The sequence below is a fragment of the Hetaerina americana genome, unplaced genomic scaffold (genome assembly GCF_022747635.1).
Source record: "Hetaerina americana unplaced genomic scaffold, ioHetAmer1.1.p SCAF_46, whole genome shotgun sequence".
Taxonomy (NCBI): Eukaryota; Metazoa; Arthropoda; class Insecta; order Odonata; family Calopterygidae; genus Hetaerina; species Hetaerina americana.
Window position 1 is genome coordinate 1772549 of NW_027287052.1, and position 20445 is coordinate 1792993.

The window sequence follows — 20445 nt, forward strand, 5'->3', positions numbered from 1 at the left end:
TTTTGACAGGTCAACTGCTTTTAAACTTTGTGACCAAGCCAATTTTTTGAGCTTCGCTATATGTAAGATTAATGCTTCAGTTGAGTTTCTTTCATTACCCCTTAGATCTCTAATTCGTTGCTCAGCAAGCTCAAGTTATATAGGAAGTCAGTTGCTTGAATGGCACGGACTTTGAAAAAATTGACATTACCAACATATATATATGTATGTATATTCATGCTCGTGTGTATGTGTGTGTGTCTAGATATACCCAAGGTTTACTTCAATGCTAATGTCCACCACTGAAAACGGAAGTGGGAGAAATGGGTGTGACAACCACAGCACAGCCAACAATGACAAATTAGCAGAGGGTTTTCCCGCAAGGGTACGCAACGGCTCATGCTACAGGAAACCCTCATTGAAGCAAACATGCTGCAGCAGACAGACAAAGGGAAAACGAGCAAAGAAAGTTAGGTTTGAGCATTCATACAGGCACTTCAGTACTTTTTGAGCTGAATAATTCCAGCAATTGTGTAAAAAATTCTTGGACAAAAATGTGGTAAAATATCTTTTGTGATAAAGTATCATTTAAGGAAACTAATTACATGGCATTCCATTTTAAAATTAAGACAAGGCACTGCCTTAAATACAATCTCTAGATTATTTCCCATTTAAAAATCAACTTCTTCAAAAGTTCTTATTTAACTGATTTTTATGGCTTCATAAAAACAATGAACCTCTCAGTGTAGAAAAAAATTGTATGATTTCAGTACCTTTTAACACATTCAATGACCTCAATTAAACGCCTGTAATTAAAATGATCCTGCATTTAATGCTTGTGGAGGACATTTAATTCAAAGCTTCACAAACTAGTAACCTTCACTAATCTATTTGAAAGAACAAAAATACCATTTGCATATCAAGTATCAATGGTCCAAGTGTCCGATGTCCTATCATCCATTGAGAATTAATACACCTCTTAACTTGCTACCAACATATCATGCACTTAATACAATCTGGGGATCATCATCTTTATGTGACATCATTTGCACACAATAGATCCCTGTAAATATATGCTCTATTACTTTATATTCTTAGCACTTGAATTATACATTTATTGAATAAGCTACAAACCAGTCATGAAGAGCAAAGTGCAGTCCAAAAAATACAAATCTTATCCTATCACAGGCATTTCGCCAAAAGGTATTAAGAAGTATTATAAGAAGTTGAATGAAAATATCATTATTAATTGTTAGCTTTGATTAGAGAGTCCATCTTCTACTTTGAAAAATCTTGCTGTACAATGATAACTACAACAGTATTTTGGTGGAGTGTGGTTGAGGAAGCAGAGATTTTTGGCAACTAAGGCCCTGAACTAAGACCATACCATAATGAAGAATTGGAGAATGACCATCTAGTTGAAAGGTCGCACAAAATTCAAATTGTCACCAGAACAACGGTCAATATATTGTATTGTAAATGCATACAGCTATTCTGTATTCTGCCTCAGCCTTAACGCCCAAAAACTAAGAGCAACAAATTATCTTCACCGTTTCTTATTGCAAAATTCGAAGATGGCATTCTCATTGTTTCTTGCTAGCCATGGGAAGAAACAAAGAAAATCCAGAACCCTTCTATTATTCTAAAATTATCTCCCTTTCTCCACTTGAATTTTTTAGCTTTAAGAAAAAGATATGCAATCATAATCCCAATTTCCTATCTATTAGGTATTTCTTATAACATCATGTTTTTAAAGTAAAAATCTTTAAACTGAATATATTACTTAAATATTCAATGGTACAAAATTGGCGAATTCAAAATAATGTATGATTATATTTTCTAGAATGGTTTGAACCTAACTGAGCAAAGTATAAAAGGCATTAAAAGTCACACACTATTGCAAAACTTCTCCTCCGTATGCCTATGGAATAATTAAGAGAGACAAGTGAAGTTCATCTAAAGCAAAGATAAATATGAAAGCTTCATGCTTTAAAATGCTTCTCATGATTTCATGAATAAAATAAATGAACATGAACTGAACACATGAATTTTTAACTTCTCTTTCGAATGGAACTCAAAACCATGGAAATGTGGCCAATCCCATGATTTACTAACAGCATAAAACAGAACCCAGGAACAAATTGGAGATTGCAGGCCTTTTGGGGAAAATACATGCAACGATAAATAAAATGAATGTCCATCCGCTAGCCATTTTGAATTTGGAGTTCAATTAATTTCCCCAATAAAATGTGGCCTCTAGTTGTTGTTCACAGAAACTGAAGGAAACATCAGAGCCATTACTCCGAGGTCTTTCTCCCAACTACTTTCCTTTAAACGGAGAGAAGAGGGAAGGCAGCTTTTAAGGAGCCCAAGGGTCACTACACACAAATACACTCAATATCTGCTCTACTCCGAATCCCAAAAATTATAACCATGACTAATTAAAGACTACCTACAAGCATACTACGAGAAGAAGCTGAAGCACTGCTAAGCTCCCATTATCCAAATAAATAGACAACACGCCTAGGGAAAATTTTTGTCTCACTATTCAACATTTGAGCTCCATAATTTGATTGAATATGACACAAGCTGTCACCCATCAAATACAGTTGCTGGTGAACAAGTTTCACTATCTGAGTACATATATTGTTTTAAATATGTAATCACATCAAATAGGGGAAGAAAATATTCAACAAATTCAAAGGTGAACGAGTCATTTAAAACACTGAAAACACTATTTCAATTCAAAAAAACTTCCTCCATAGACTAGGTATATTCAACAGCCAATCTGCGGGACTATTTTTGGATAGAGTATCTATTTCTCTTTCCAAATGTACAAAAAATTAAAACAATAATAATTAATCATGCAACACAGCAATTACAAAAACTGAAAACATGAGCCACCTGTCGATGAGTTTTGGTGGATTACCTCGGCAAAAATAATATGACTAATACCTTATTGCTTCAAATCACTCAAGCTAATATCCACTCATGTCTGAAATATCCCATTTACCAAATTGTCATAACTATAATTATCACATTCATTTCAGCAATATCAATATCAGTACTAATGATTTCCAACTTAATAAATGACCTCTTCATTGAAATAAAACATGCTGATAATAGGTGCACCAGATCAATCCAGTCATCCAAATAAAAAATACACATACACACACACATATACACACACAACCAACATTATTAATATGATATGACGAATGAGGAAATAGCACTTTATATGCCAAATGGGAAAAAAAACTCTTGAATGAGGTTCAACTAACCTGACCCATTCTAACCTGTTCAAAGCCGAACACAGCAAGCACACAATGGTCACCTGCTGAAAGGCCACAGGCAAGCCAGGTTGTCGTTTCAATGAAAAACATTCATGCAATTGTCATTCAAAAGAGATTCTATAACATCGTTGAATCCTCATAAATCAGGAATAAAAAATTAACCTTCTGGCAATTCGATCTCTGCAGGAAAGCACTGTATATACCCAGAGTAATGATCCAGGAACTATTAATTAAAAAGGGGTGATAGAGAGGGTGAGAGAGAGAGAGAGACAAAAGCAGAAGGAATCACAAAAAAGGAATGGATGGATGACCCAGAGAGCATCAACTTTGATTACACATGCCCCTCTCTTTCCTTATGCACCCATCTTCCTCTCTCTTCACTCATATCTCTCGTTCTCTATCCTCACATACACACATGCACGCACACACACAGAGAAGAGAGGAATAACAAATGCCAAACATTTGTGTGTGTGCGCATGCGTGCGGCTGGGGAAACAGCTAAATGTTTAAGTGTAAATTGAATGTGTTTTCAAATGCTAGCTGCAATGAACTCCTTTTACCCATAGTCCTTGAGTCCGCAAGTGCATCAACAGCTGAATAATACCCTAGATATCCATTAAAAGTACGGTTCTTCACATTGAGCACTAGTATTTCTGAGAATAAGCATGAAAAAAATAACTGCAAATATTTCATGCCACGGTAATCCATTTGAATCAGCTATGCCATTACCCTTGCTCCACACAATCTCACAATCCATGGCAAAGGCTGTCCATGCATCAGGGAGGTGTGAAACCGTGGCACTGATGCCACGGCCAGAATCCATTCACAGGAGGGAGAGACAATTGGATGAATGCTCCCCTTGCATGTATTCACGGTATTACCTGCCACATAAGGCTAAGAAAGCCACTACCACACTCAAGAAGGGCAAACCCATGCAGGCATTCATTTCATTTACTACATATATATATAGGCATATATATATATATATATATATGTATATATATATATATATATATATATATATATATATATATATATATATATATATATATATATATATATATATATATATATATATATATATATATATATACACATATATATAGGCATATCTTCTAAAGCTCCCCAATTTGTAAAAAACCCTCTTTGAGTCAACCATTAACAATAAAAAATCCAACAAGATAAACAATACATTAACGAAGCAAATCAATGCCCATCTCTTTACAAAGTAATAAACAAAATGCTCAGCACTGGTTGCACACACCCCAGCCGAGAGAAGGGGCCAATTAACAAGATTCAGCGGCATTTCCACCCTCAATTGCCTTCTCCCCCTCTACTCCACCGCCAGACAATGGCCTAACCACCTCCTCCTTCACAGTCACCTCTGCCTCTGCTACCGCCACTGTGGTACAATCACTGCCATCCAAATTCCCCTCATCATCATCTGTTACCACCCCTGCTGCCACTTCCTCCTCAGCAGTTGCCGTCGTCAACATCTTACCCCCCTCCTCTTCTCCCTCTCCTGCTGAAGCCACTGCCTCCGCCACCTCCTCGACTGGCAGCACTGTCTCCACACACAAGTTGCTGCTGGGCGATGGCATCTCCTCCCCACTACCATCACCACCTGCCCCCGCCGCTGCTTCAACCCCCTCCTCCTCCGTTTTCCTCTCGGGAAGCAGGGTGCACACAAGTGAGCACCACAGTGCCGTCCTTGCATAGCGGGAAGCCAGACCCAGCTCGTGGATGCCAGATGCCAGTGCCAAAATATCTGATCATGAGCAAACATCCCAAAAAGAGAATTACCATTGCACTGCCCTGCAAGCACATGCCACTACTGTGCATGTGGTCAGAAAAGAACATGTAAAGCTGTTTGAAAGTATGATACATTTTTGTCAAATTATCGGGTTGAATAACAAAATAAATGTGCCGAAGTTTCCAAAAAGCTAGGTCGCTCATACTGAAAATATTGCAATGTTTCCTTTCATGGGGTAAGTATATATGTATTTTTAAATTCATTTTTAGCTAGTTGGAACCTTGTTTCAATGCACTTAGGTAGCAAGTTTTGACAAAAAATAATGATTGCATCATTTATTCTTAGTGCCGTTACGATTTGACCAATGTGGCAATTCCCAGAGGCATACGTTGTCCGTGCAATAAATGTGCAAATTGATGGAATCTGGCGGCCATGATGCAGACTACAGCCCCATCCTTGATATTCGCCTCAGATTTCGCCCCCTGCGACTTTCCCCTGTTCCCAAAATGCAAAAACGTGATTAGGGGACATCACTGGGAAGATGTGGAAGACACAATAAAGAAGAAACGACGTGAAAACTAAAAAGCCTAACTGCTTAGGACTTCCAAGGGTGCTTTAAACAGTGGAAGAGAAGATGGAATAAGTGCATAGCCTACGAATGGAGAGCAATTTGAAGGGGACAAAATTGAGGACTAAATTTTGCAAAATAAAGTTTTTATGGTCTCAGTTTGCATATTTATTGGACAGGGTAGAATCTTACCCGACAAATGGAAAGACATAAATGTCAGCTCATCAAGAATGTGCTTTCAGGGATTCCTCCTAGACCTGGTCAACTTCTGCCAAAATAATGCCTACTCCCAGCAGATTACTAAACCAACACTAGACAACTCAATACGATGAACTGGAGGGTGTGGCAATGAGATCCCACCTCTCTCGATCAATCGCAAATTTACACATGATGAACTTTGACATCAAACCCAAGGAGTCATATGCAAAGACACCTTCACTGATTGCCTGGTGTGTGGTTGACACGTTCAGTATCTGATCAGATAGGAACGATGAGTATTTAAAGAAGTTTCAAAAACACTTGAATAGTTCCATCTACTTTATCATGAGAGAGAGCAGGATAAACAACTTCCTCCTTCAAACTTTCCAGGGACCAAAAGATGGGGTAGGACACAAAAGAACAGAACATAAGGAGTCCAGCTATTTAATTCCCGCCACTTCCTGTCATCAACCAAGCCAGAAATCATTCATTGGCTATCAAGTCTTTAAGCCACAGAGTTTAAGTCTGAGAGGATACTGCCTCCTAATGCAAGGAAGAGGGAAACCTAATGAGGACAATGGAGAAGAATGAACATCCAAAATCATGGTGTCCAGCAAAATCTAAACACATAATTCCCTGACATTTCTAGGTTTAACCGACAACTTCAATAACTTCATAAAAACAGATGTTGGTGACATAACATTCATAGGCTTTATGGTGCCAGCTCCGAGTGTTTTAGAATCATGAAGACGAATTAACAAGGAAAATTATCAGAATTGAAAAAAATGAATCAGAAGGGAAATATGAAGAACTTAAAATAATTTAATGTTTTTTGCTACATTAAAGAACATTCAAATATAAATTATTTACAATCCATAAAGAAGCTCATGATGTCTAAGAGAGACACATCAGGTTACAGATCTGGTTCCTCCAATGCTCAAGGGAAATATAAATTTTATTCCCCTGAGTCGAAAAGGTTGCCGACCCCAGAGATAACACGGAGAAAAAATATTTCTTAGCACAACACCACGTAATGTTAGATGCTACAACATGGGATGCATAGTAACAGAGAACCTGGGGAGGTTAAAAAATTGAGGGTACCACTGATTGAATTTGTGCTTCAGAAATATACACAGTTCGATACAGTTATCTAAGGATAAAATGAATGGCAGCTGGGGACAGAGAACAATAATGAATATAAAAGAATATAATTTGAAGTCCGCAAGCTTCAACTGGACTGATTCTTGGAGGGAGGTGAAACAGCCCACAATTGCATATTTCTAGAGAAAGGTGTTGCATGAAGAGGAGGTTGATTTCCACTTCACAGAATTGGAACCTGAAGATTACCAGGAACTTAGGCAGACTGCAGAGGAAATATCTTTGAGAATTAAACATGTCGAAGGTGATCCAGGTTTACAAACATTAGCAGAAGAAGAATAGCCCATGGTTTTGGCACAAGGGAATGAATCTTTAGAATTAGAAGTAGTCAAAAATTAGTTGAAATTTTGAAGTTCCAGAACCCTGGATACCATCATAAACTTTATCGATGAAACCTGGGACCCAGACATGCAACAATATTATTGACATTTGAGAACTCTACAAAAGATTTTAATTCATAAGTTACTCCAAAGAAGCAGGCGAAGTCATATAAGCAGCTTTTTCAAAACATTTCCCTCTTTGTCCCACACATCTCCACAGCCTAGTACACCATATGCCAATGATGGCATGTAGAAAGTCTCTATGCAAGTATGTGTATTTACAGATTTAGCTTTTGTAATATATACATACTTGCATATGGACTTTCTATATTCCATCATTGGCACATGGTGTACTAGGCAGCGGAGATGTATGGGAAGAAGAGGGAAATGTCTCCAATGAATGACCCATCATGAAACCACCCAAACTACATGGCAGGACTTCATCTGGATGAAGCAAGTGTTTAGATTGAGTGAGTCTGTATTGGGTTTAACTGGCTGGTTTAAGTTTGAACACAAAAAGAGAAAAATAGAGAAATCAACATGCTGGTCTTTGAAATAGGCCAAATCAAAATAAGAAAAAGAAGACAATAAATACACTGAGTCACTCCAAATTTTTATTAGAGCTGCACTCAAAATGCAAAGATTTACTATAAAAATCTAACAGCAAGTACATTTGTGAGATACATAGCTCCCTCTCCACTAATATCAAATCCTTTTGGAATCAAATAACTTCAATGATGAATCATAATAATGATTCCCTCACCTAAATATAGTTCACTTCTGAAATTCCATCATCTCTCATGAATGAGGCTGAATTATTTGCAAATGTGTACGAGTAACTTCACTGTAATCAGTAACAACTCGTCTCTTATGTCTCTTACGACCAGGCCCAAAATTTTAAACCACAAACAGGTCATTTATCAAGCAATGCACTTGCATACCTTGGTTATCCTTGATCACATAAACAATACTGCCCGTCAAATTCAAAGGAACTGCGGGAGAAGCCACAATGGTAACTTTTAATGGAGTCATCCACTAATGCATGTCACCATGCAACAATTTCAAAGAGTAAAAATCATTCGCATTGACCACGATCTACAAGCACCTGTGACATTGTATGCATGGCATTTTGTCATAACACCTTGTTCCTTTAAAGCCCCCAAAATTTCAGAGTGTAAGAGGATGCCTCGGTGGCTAAACTGCCTGAGCATTCGGCAGGACATAGACGGATCTGGGTTCGAATCCCAGCCAAGGCCAATGATTTTTATGCTCTATCGTGAAAGTGTCAAAGTTCTTTCACTCAGTGTAGAATTTTTTGCAATGTCAGAGAACTCAGACATGGAAAATCCTTCCTAGATCGCGCCAAAGAACTATTATTCCAAATTGAATTCTTGAATCTTTGAACCCCCCCCCCCCCCCCTTTCAGGAAAATTTCCAATGAGATTTTCTGAGTTCTCAAGCTCAGCAAAAGCTCTGAGAAATGAATGGATATGAGTACAAGTTAAATTATTAGAATCGAAACGGCACAAATCAGGGCAGGCACCTTGACTAAAACACACACACACACACACACCCTGTTGCTCACTCACCCTTCTCCTCTTGGATCTTGGGATACACCAGGGGTGGAGGGACACTTGTCAGGGGTGACCCATCTTGTCCCAGCAGCAATCCTCCAGGGAGATGTGCTGCTGTCGCAGATGACGTGGCCAGCAAGGGTGGGTGGTGCTGATGGTGGACAGCGGCAGCAGCAGCTGCTGACATCAGAGACTGGTGCAAATGGTGCTATTTATTGAAGATACCAAGAGAGTAAATCACCTTGCTGAGAATTCAAACTGGGGTAGAAACATCAGAAGAGCATACATGCTAAAGGGATACAGTAAACTCTTGATTATCCATACGCAGATTATCTGTTTTGTGGATTACCCATACTCTTCTCTTCCTAGTGCCTCATAGTTTCAATAAAATTAAAATAGTATGAATAATTTAATGCTTGGAAGATTTAACTTTCATGTACAAATTGATAACTTGTGGGATCCTCTTTAATATGAACCTCTACATGGGAATGCCAAAAGTTTGGCCCCACAAATTTTGATTCGAAGAGGTTTTACTGCACACACATGTATGTTTGAGGTTTCACTGTATTTCAACATTAAATCACACACCTGCCAAAGTAAGGTTGAAAGGTACTCTTAGAAACATCAGCATCTAACCCAAAGGTTTTGAGACCCATTTATGAGCAATCAAATGAACACTATGTGTGCCAGGTTGAGCCCCACTACTGATTTATTTCACTTGTTAGTCATAGAGCAATAAACTGTACCTTGGTCACAGTTTATTTAGCTTTATTACTGATTTATTTCACATGCTCATTGAGGAATGAACCGTACCTTGGGTACAGTTTATTGCCTCGTTGTACTGTACCTCATTAGAGCAAGGTTCTTGTTATATGCCACATATGTTATATGCCAATATGCTCTCACCTGTGCCACTTGGCTCTGATGCTGTCGGCTGTTGGTGTTGGCAATCTCCTCCTTCCTCCTGGACTGCACTGCCTTGATGGCAGCCAGCCATCTCTCAAGGGCCGAGTGGATCCGGGCATGCAGACTCTCCTCACTCAGGCGCTCCATCTTGGCCACCAGTGTTATCACCTGCAGCCAAAACAATATATATATATATATATATATATAGCATATATATATATGCTATATAGCATAGCATATATAGCATATATATATATATAGCATAGTATACAGGTATTATATATATATATATATATATATATATATATATATATATATACTACCTTGATCAAAAAGTTCCCGGAATAACCACCGTGTGGCGCTCCCATCGTTCCGATTTGAGTTCTGTTTCTTTTTGTTAAATTGGTACATCTGTTGTTGATGTTCCCTTTAAATCTTAGTGTCATAACTTGACATTTGCAAAAGTTACGTAGCCAAGAGTACATCTATCTCTGTGTGTGTTGGCGATTTTTTACAATTTCAGAAATGGATTTAAATTTGCAACAACGAACTTGTATTAAATTTTGCGTAAAAAACGGATTTAGTGGCGCACGGACGTTGGAAATGTTGGAAAAGTGTTTCGGCAACGATTCTCTAAAAAAAACGGTCGTTTACCAGTGGCACGAGCGGTTCAGAAGTGGTCGTGAGTCAATCGAAGATGATGAACGCAGTGGCAGACCATCGACATCGAAAGTCGGTGAAAAAATTGATAAAGTAAAAGAAATGTTGGTCAATAACCGCAAATTAACCATCAGAGAAATAGCGGAGGACTTGAACATTGCCTATGGATCCGCCCAAGACATTGTGGTTAATGATTTGGGTTTCCGTCGTGTAGCAGCAAAGTTGGTGCCAAAAGACCTCAATTTCATGCAAAAAAGAGACCGTGTTGACGTCGCAAAAGACATGATTTGCGAGGCTGAATCCGATCCCACATTCATCAAAAGGATCATTACTGGAGACGAGACGTGGGTTTATGAGTACGACACGCAATCCAGACATCAGGCAAGTGAATGGCGTTCACCAAATGAGCCGAGACCAAAAAAACCACGTCGTTTTCAGTCAAAAAAGAAGGCAATGCTGACGGTTTTCATGGATTACAACGGTGTAGTGCATCATGAATTTTTGCCAGAAGGCCAGACAGTAAACAAAGAGTATTATTTGGGCGTTATGAGACGTTTGCGTGAAGCAATTCGCCGAAAGAGACCAGAAATGTGGGCAGAAAACTCGTGGATTTTGCACCATGATAACGCACCGTCGCACAGTGCTATCATTATTCGTAATTTTTTGACGAAAAATGCAACAAATACCATCCAACAGCCACCGAATTCACCTGATTTGGCTCCCTGTGACTTCTTTCTGTTCAATCGAGTTAAAAAACCATTACGGGGAACGCGTTTTAGCAGCCGAGAGGAAGTAATGGAAAAATCGCAGGAAGCACTGATGGACATACCGAAAACCGAATATAAAAAATGTTTCGAGGATTGGATCAAGCGCTGGCATAAGTGTGTTGCAGTCGATGGGGATTACTTTGAAGGGGACAATATAGATTTAGATGAATAAACTTGTATTTTTAATTTTCTGAATAAATTCCGGGAAATTTTTGATCAAGGTAGTATATATCCCTCAACAGTGCCTCTTCCATTAAGCCACGGATAAGTAGACAACTTGAATTTAAAGACCGTGATACTGCAATTTACCTTTCTGAGGTATTCAGTGGTCCAAAAACACTTCAGGTTCAGGTAAGTGTAATTTTGGGAGGAAAAAAATACTGTATTTGTCAAAATATAGGCATTCCTCACTCATATTTATAGTCATAATTTAGGTAAATAATTAATTTCTACCAAAAATATCTTTCTTTTCCTGGAAAATATACCTTATTTTAATTATCATCACCATCTTCAAGTGTCTTATTATGCATTTCATAAAAAACCAGCTGGGATTACCCCTTCTTCATACAGGATACTTCAATAAATCATTTTTACCCTCCCAATCTTCTCTGTATATTGCTGACATTGAGAAGATACCGGGATAATACAGAAAATAGGATAGCTAAAACATGGTTGCGACTATTTTTCTGACTCCAAAATTCCTCAAATTTTCCAGGTTTTCCTGGCCAAAAATGTTTTCTAAAACCCCTCTATCTAAATAAAAAGAACATGGATGAACTAATTCCAAGTAATGCAGGCTTAAACAATCTATATGTATATACAATATAATTCTCTAGCATACTGTATAAAAATCAATGGGATCCTTTTGACCAAATTTGTAAAAATAATTTTACCAATAACCACCCAGAATGTAATTTTTTTAAATATCTATGAGGGAAAGACAATTTATCAAGAAGAGGTACAAGGATCACTTTATACATACACATATAGATAGAGATATTTATACAAACACATACAAAATAGACATTGTATTGTGCATATGTTCCTTTTTTAGCAAACTAGAGTGAGTTCTCTATTTACTGGAGAAGAATGCCTTTTCTCCCTCATATGCCCACCATCCCTGATGCCCTCCACACCCTTCCCTCCAACCATAATGGCATCCCCCTTGGCATCACCACTGCGTGCATTGATGAATGAAAGGTCACTCTCACTCCCTAGCTCTCACTTACCCTAGCGTGCTCTCGCAGCTGGTCCACAATCAGTCGGTCGACACGTGATGGGGACGGGGGCAGCCTAGGGATGGGGATGTTGTTGGCTGAGGAGAGGCGCTTGCCTGGGTGATGACGCGCCAATTCTGCTTCCGTTTTTTTCCTTTCCCTCTCCAACATTCGGAACTGCCCATAGCACTCCTCCAAGCAGGCGTGTAGCTCTGAAGACGGTCCACATCTTCGAAAGAACATTGACCTGAGGGGCAAACAGGAGGGACAATTCAACCTTGATGGATAATACACCCTAGAAAGAGTTTAACACTTTCATTGCTAAACCTATGACATAATGACATAATACATGACATCATATCTGTGGAATTTTTTTTTCTTAGATAAGAAATCAATGGATGAAGGGGCAGAGCTTCACCCACAAACAAAGCTAAGTGTTTCCCGTTATTGTATTTGAGGGTGATGAACCTTTTCATAACTTATTGTGACTTCAGTGATGTGGCTTGAATTTAAAATTTATTTCATCATTTAATTAGTTTTTGCTCCATTTATTTTGTTTTTATAATCTTGAACACTGCCATAAAGGTCCAAGGTCCAAATGCTGATGGACACCACCGTGTATATGGGCCAATTCCTTTCCCTGTGCCGGTTATGGTTTACCAGGAGGCACCCGAAAAAATCACACAGCTTGGGTGCAGCAGAGGTTGTCCAGAGAAGCTTGCCCGGGAATTGAACCTGGGCCCTTTGGTCAGCAGTCCAATTCTCTACCCATAGACTAATGCCACCCACATTGATAGAAGTAGCATTAGCAATTACAGACCAATGTCCAAATCCAATTTTTTCCAAAATCATGGCATATGTTATGAAAAATTGTTATAATAATATGCTTCATTCACCATAGGCAGGTTCAGCATGGTTTCATCATAAAACAAAAATATGTGCATCAATTTCTTAACATACATCACATGAAAAAAAGGTTATTTACATTACATAGGGATATTTAACAAAACAGCATTTTAAACTTATTACACAAAATTCATCTACTGAGTACAAAGGTTCAATAAGCAGGTTTGCTTTGAGATTACACTTGAAATTATTTAAAGGAGATACATTAAAATTTGGAGGAAGTAGGACAAAAAATTTGGCTCCTAGGTGGTATGGTCCTTCACCACTCAAATTAGACAATCTTGCCTCAATGTGTATGGTAAGCTTAATACGTGTATCATGATGAAAGTTAAATAGGATTTGTTCACACTCGTATATATGCATGATATTCTTAAAAAAAAAGATTACATTGTATACATAAAGAGCAGCCAGTGGCAAAACTTTCGGCTCATTACAATTAGAACTGCAGGAGTGTCTGAAAGGCAAGTATAAAATAACTCTTAAAGTCTGTTACTGAACTTAAAAATTCCTTTTGGCTATGGCTTGAGCCACCACAGAATGCCATATGATTATTGAGATTGAAAATTTTAATGATAAAGGCATTTTAGGATATTTAAGCTAGTACTAAAAACAAATATCTTAGCTGAAAGAGTTTTATTAAGTTTAGATTTTAAGTTTTCAAAATACATGGACCATTTTTAGGGATGACTTAATCTGTTCACCCATGAAATTTAGGCCGTCAGCAAAAATTAGGTCCATATCATACAGTTTAACAGACAGTGATGGATTTTTGCCAAAATGTATGCATACTTATTTGCACATTTATTGACCAAATCCATTGTCTATTTATTAAATCAAATGATAAAATTAGTGAATCTCAGTTTAATCTCAGACAGGATATACGAACTGTGAATTCCTGGCTGGGTTTATTTCTTATGTTATAGATGAATTTGAACAACACAATAACACTAAAATTTAGTGTGATCTGAGAAAAGCATTTCATTGTGTTAATTATCATGATAGATTAGACTAGCATGAGGTAAGGGGAACTTTAAAAAATCCTTTAATCAAATATTTCTAGACAAACTCAAATTATTACTGCGAACAATGAAGCCCTGTTTAATATCTCTGTCTATAAAGGCATTTCTCAAGGGTCTGTGCTGGGTGCATTTCTTTTTATTGCCATCATCAATGACTTTTATGTAAATTTATTATTTTAAATCCCTTTTTTATGCAATCACTCAACTCTTTATCTATCTGGTACGAGATTATATGATCTAAGCCAAACAGCATATGAAATTCATGCACCAAGGTATGGGAATTGTTTATCTGTATCACCCGTAGATCTGTTATCTGAGAAATCACACAGCTTGGTTGAAGTTGAGGTGCTGAGAGGCATCAATCAAAATTGGGAAGTCAAGCCCTCCAGCCATTAGTCTAGGGATGAACCCACTAGACTATCATACTGCCCTTCTTGGAGATATTAAAAAAATCCATTTACAGGTATATTTTTTGTAACTTCTTTTTCAACTCTTTTCAACAATTTAAGATGCTGCCAATCAACAGTTTCATGGGTCTTCATTGACTATAAATTTCACTTATTGAATGATGACAGACTAAGGATTCTATCTAATGAGCATATGAACGACCTACCTCCAGGAGCGCAATCCAAAGGCCTGTGGGGGAAGTCCAAGGAATGCAGGGGGGATGTCATATGAGGACATGACATCTCCGCCATGAGCAAAGAGATGATCCGCCTGAGACTGTCCGCCTGGGAAGGAGGTGGTGCTGGCAGCTGCCGTGTTGGCATCCGGAAGGACACCCCCGCTGCAGTGCGGTGGCTGCTGGAGGTGCGGTGGCAGTGGGGGCGGCACAAAGAACTGTCCATTCCCGAAGAGGCCCTGGTAGGAGGGTGGGATTGGATGTGGGGGTGGAGGTGTGGGATCAGCATCTCCGGAATGGTGGAATGGAGGTGGGGGAGCGTGTGGGGGCCTGGGGGGAGGGGGACCCTTGCCAACCCCACCCCTCATGGTCGGAGGAGGCACGCTGAAGCGCGACGATGGGATGCTGCCTTGCTCGGGGCTTGTCAAGCCCTACAATGCACACACACACACATCAACACAACACTCTGCATACAACAAATCACTCTCTCCTCAAGTCAAAATGAATTTTCACGCAAAACTCCAAATTATGAAAATGTACATTAAATTCCCATTGAAACATTTGAAAACCAGTTATTCTCCAATTAACTTGAATATCCAGTAAAAATATTTTCTCAATAGCCTTAGATTATCATTTAACCATATTTTCAATTAATATTTCAGAAACTCCCCTGCAGTGAGCAAGCACTTAATTTCATACAGAGAAAATTGCCTTGAGCAGATCATGCTAGTTAACCAGAAATTATTCACTATCTGGGAAAAGGTTTGGGTCCCAACATGTGCTACGTTTTCTTATGCAATCCAACCCTGTTTTAATAGGAAACAGTCAAATGCAGAAACAATTAATTTCCTCCCGTTAAAACCTTTGTTAAGTAGAATCTCCAGACGATCTCTTTAACCAATGTAGCAAATGAGCCACAGCCATAGGTCTTTTGCATACTCATCTCAATTTTTACGCACCAATGTGAGTGGGAGAGATTTTTATGCAAAATAATATTTATTAGGTCTTACCACATACCTAATATGCTGATACATAAAATAATATTTATAGTTTTTCCATGATTTTTCATAATTTTGACTTTTTTTACCACACAAAAGAGAACCTTTAAATGAGGGTATGCCCTTCGAAATGAATTCCATTAACTATCAGGAGCACAAAATCACAATTAAAATTAGAAAGAGTTAAAAATATTTTAACATGTACAAAATACTTTTCTGCTTTTCCAAAATTAGTCAATTCAACCAGTTAAGGTAGTTTAAGTAACTTATGCCCAAAGAATATCACAGAATTACTGTCTACTTCTATCGCCACAAGACAAAATGAAATTCTCAATATCCGAAATTCTAGTGATACAACTGTCGGTAACAATAACCTTACAGCACTAAGTGAAAATTGAAATCCTTCAATTTATGCAACCTACGGTAATATTATTTAGTCCAACTTACTACAGTGCAGTGGAGTTTTCAGAAACCTGATCTTAGAGGAAAGTAGATGAGTATAGAGATTGAGTGTGGTGAACAATGGTTCAAATAACTAAGATGGAAAGAAAGACAAAGGCTGAAATTTTAGATAATAAGTGAAGGAAACTAATAGTGAAAAATATGAAAGAGGCAGAAAAAGTGGGTTAAGGAGTTACTGAATGCATTGGGTGGTTGAAGGCCATGACAGAATGGAGAATGTTAGGTAGGTGGAGTAGAAGAAAAGAGAGGTCTTTTAAGACCACAGGAAGGAAGAGAGAAGTTGCAAAGTAATGAAGAAGGAAATAATTTGGAGCAAACCAAAGGAAGTTCTTGTGATATGCAGAAAATGATGGGCACTGGTGGTGGTGGTGGGGTTCCATCTCCACCTGCCAACTCAAGAGGCAGAAGATTCCATTCCCACCTGGGTGGGTTTTTCTCTACCTGGGGCATGGGTGTTTGAATTTGTCTTTGCTTTCACTTAAATGCTAAAAAACCCTATGAATACATCAAAAAGACCTGTTTTTGGATTGATGATATCTAAATAAATAATATTTATTTGGAACTCTACAAAGCCTACCATTCTAGGTAACATTACCATGCAATAAATGAATGAATAATCTATAGTTTAACAGCTGCACACACGGAAGAGATAGCTGTGGGCAGAAGAGGAGTCCCAGCACATCAGTGAGACAGGCACTCACCTTAACTGAGGCCCTGGTGACTTCATAGCTGCGTGGGGGAGGAAGGGAGGAGGCCAAGGCATCAGGGGTAAGGTGGGGAGGGGGCAGCGTGGTAGGGGACGGGACACGACCAGAGTCATTCCCCCGGCCCATGGGGGTGAGTGGGGGAGGTGGTGCGTGGTGGTGCAGCATGAGTGCACACGGGAGCACGGGATGGGAGGGGGTTGGGAGGGGAGGGGAGGAGACCGCTGGATCTGCCTTGCGGCTGCTATGGAAGATGGGCGAGAGAGGGGAGAGCGGAGTGGTGGACGACTGCTGTGACATGGCCGACCCAAGCACTCCCCTATCGCCATTTGCATAATCCCGCTGATCAAACATCCCCCCCTCTCCATTCCGTGACACCTGGAGCACTCCCAGGGGGAATGGCTGCAATGGCAATGGAAATAAATGTCTATTAGAATGAAGCTATCATAGGAGGACAAGTTACATAGATAGAATTAAGGATACCTCATCAGGAACACATTGCACCAAATCCATAATATACATATGATCAATCATTCAAGGCATAAAGTTTGATTGCATTAAAGACTGCGCATTTTAAATTGAAATTCACTTCAATTGAAATAGCCATCTTCTCCTTCATCATATCATAATTACATCACATTTGTTTACAGAGGAAATTACAATATTTGAACGATATGAAGAAATATGTATATCTCTGTTTTAGGCTAAGTGCCTCTAAGGGTGGAGCTATTATTTTTCATATTGAGAAGTAATTCTTCAGCCCTTGGCATTAAACTGGCATTGGAAAAGGACCAGGAAGACTGGGGTCCAACATTCAATGGAAGGAGCAAGGAAAACCAGAAAAACCTTGCCTTGAAAGTTAACTGAATAGTTTTGGGACATTCAGCCTGATTTTCGAACCAAAATAAATGCCCATTGAGTCAAATACATCATTATTATAGAGTCATAAAGTTTTCTTGAATGGCCTGCCTGATCAAGACATTATTCAGGGTATTCTATTACTTCCTTTGATCCCTAGTATTTGCACATCTAAAACCTTCTTCCCTTTTATTTCTTTACCCTTCACGTTCTCCGAAATGGTATTTCCCTCACCCCTCTGACAACTAAACTGACACCAAGCAAACCTTGTCAACAATGTAGTAACCCCTCCCAGCCTGCTACTTAATCACCTGACTAATTACCCAGTGCCGTTCTCCCCGTTCATATTACCCATTCCCCACTCCTCTGCAAATAACCCGACGTCAGGCAAACCTTTTTCAACATTGTATTAATCCATCCTCTCAGCCTGCTAATTTATCAATATTACCAATCCTCCTCCTCCCCCTCTTTACACCTCAACTAATCCTCTTCTTCCTCCATCCAAGATACGTATCTACTGCGTTGGACCTGTATTTTTACCTGATGATAATAAACCATAACGAAACCTAGGTCGTAAATAAAAAAATTCTACGTGGAAAAGCCAAGTTGTTTATTTTCAATTTCAACATGAAGATTTTCCACCAAGTCACGCCAGAAACTGTTTCATTAACTCTAAGTAATTAAGTTCTATAGATAAAACATCCATTATGAATGGATTTTATACCTGTCCACTTCAATTGTGATAGACTCCAAAGATGTATCTTGTCAGAGTTCACTCAAGCACTGTTGAGTCAATGGGTGTGGTGGGCAATAATGACACATATGCTCTCCACATTATAGACATCTCTACATCCATATCACTATACTATCCAAATAATGGACTAAGAGACAATGGATGCCAAACCTCAACATTGGGATACTACATTTCTATTAGGGATCTCATTGATGCATAATATTTAATAAAACACAATCATATTGTTCGCCGCTTTCTTTATTCCTTGATATTCTCATCTCCCATGTACGGTACATTTCCCTTTATTCACTCAATTTTATCTACTGCCTCCTTGCATTATTTCCTGTTTACCCCAGTTGTCTTCGACATTCAACTTCCTTATACTCCTTCCCATCCTCATGATCTTAAATTTAACATTGCACACAATTGGTTCTAATTTATGATAACAATGCACAACTTTTACAGTAAAACATTCATCAAAGGAAATATATATCCTTGGGATCAACTAATCAGAATCAATACAGCCTCACGATGACTACCTAATTTTATATGACTTGAGTGAACATACCTTTCCATTAGGAGACCTCCTTGGGGGTTTCACAGCAGCCATCTCCAAGCTCAGGTTGTTCTGACCTGAGCCCATGGATTGAACCAGTGAGGTAGGGAAGGAGCAGGTGGTGCCACTGGCAACAGGCACCCCATCCATTCCCTTCCCCCCTGCTCCCATGAACCCCCCATGATCTGCACCCAGGATCTGCACGTAATTCAAAAACTGCTGCTGGTCACTTGGCATGCTCTGACCATAGAATGGCGGAGGTGACACTAAGAAATGAGACCAAAATACGTTCAGTACAACATGAAAGTGCCATGTCTTGATGTGATATCACATGTTAAATTCAGTTCAAGAAATTAGCAAATTATGAAATGTTGAACATACTCTACTGAACAATCACATGTTCAATGGTAGATTAAGACAATGATTCAATTAATAGACAATAGTTCATTCCTCATCCTTCCTCATCTGCTAAAACAATTTTTCCGCTGAGGAATTTAAGAATGCGTCCTTTCGGAGTTCATCTACTACAGGAACCTCTACTCTTTGGAAGCACCTTCACCTACTTCAAATTCCAACAAGATTAAGAAGATATATACTCATGATTTCTTGAATGAATATCCTATTTTACAGTGGAGCTCTTGTTTAATACATTAGTTGTATCAAATTTAATGCAGCTCATACACATGGGCTAAACAGTTAAATGCTAAAAATTATACTATGAATGACATTTACAACTCTGCTCAATATTTATAATCGTTCAATGAATTAGTCACTCTTCTCACTCAGCTGAAAGACAGCCAGCATTTGATGCATAAAAACTCGAACCCCGACACAAGGATCCCACTTTCGTTCCATATCCTTTACTTCATACTGTTGCCAAGCCACTTGACAAAAAAGGGACTTGAAAGTGGGACTGGGGCTATTAATACATGGGAGCTGCAGTTATGAGAATAAATAACATTTTATGGAAGGTAAACTAGTTTGACCCTAGTCTTGACACAAACAGGATGCGGCAACAACTTCCTTTTATCAAATGCAAAACGCTTTCAAAAAAGGAAGTTATGTTTCCCCACCCTGTATTATTCCAGGATTCAGAGGGTAGGACATAGCTCTCTGAATAGCCCAAGAGAAGAAGAAAGGCAGGCCTAGGGAACACTTTCTGCTCACATGGGAGCATGAAATTAAATATCAATA

General features: G+C 38.7%; 1 protein-coding gene across 1 annotated transcript; it reads right to left on the reverse strand.

The window, feature by feature from the left end:
* Positions 1 to 4402: 4402 nt before the first annotated feature.
* LOC139693291 (uncharacterized) lies at positions 4403 to 17404 on the reverse strand. Its single transcript, XM_071591403.1, has 6 exons — positions 17102 to 17404; positions 14932 to 15371; positions 12406 to 12640; positions 9750 to 9917; positions 8859 to 9051; positions 4403 to 5040 (listed from the first exon to the last, which is right to left on the reverse strand). The coding sequence occupies exons 1-6, from the start codon at positions 17402 to 17404 to the stop codon at positions 4559 to 4561; spliced, it is 1821 nt and encodes a 606-aa protein (XP_071447504.1). The 3' UTR covers positions 4403 to 4558.
* Between the last annotated feature and the right edge of the window lie 3041 nt (positions 17405 to 20445).

Excerpts from the sequence above, each read along its gene's own strand:
- LOC139693291 (XM_071591403.1), bottom strand. The coding sequence starts at position 17,404 with ATGTCACAGCAGTCGTCCACCACTCCGCTCTCCCCTCTCTCGCCCATC. Across the intron at positions 15,372-17,101 it reads TCACCAGGGCCTCAGTTAAG|GGCTTGACAAGCCCCGAGCA; the intron begins GTGAGTGCCTGT and ends TGTGCATTGTAG. Across the intron at positions 9,918-12,405 it reads AGCTGCGAGAGCACGCTAGG|GTGATAACACTGGTGGCCAA; the intron begins GTAAGTGAGAGC and ends TTTTGGCTGCAG.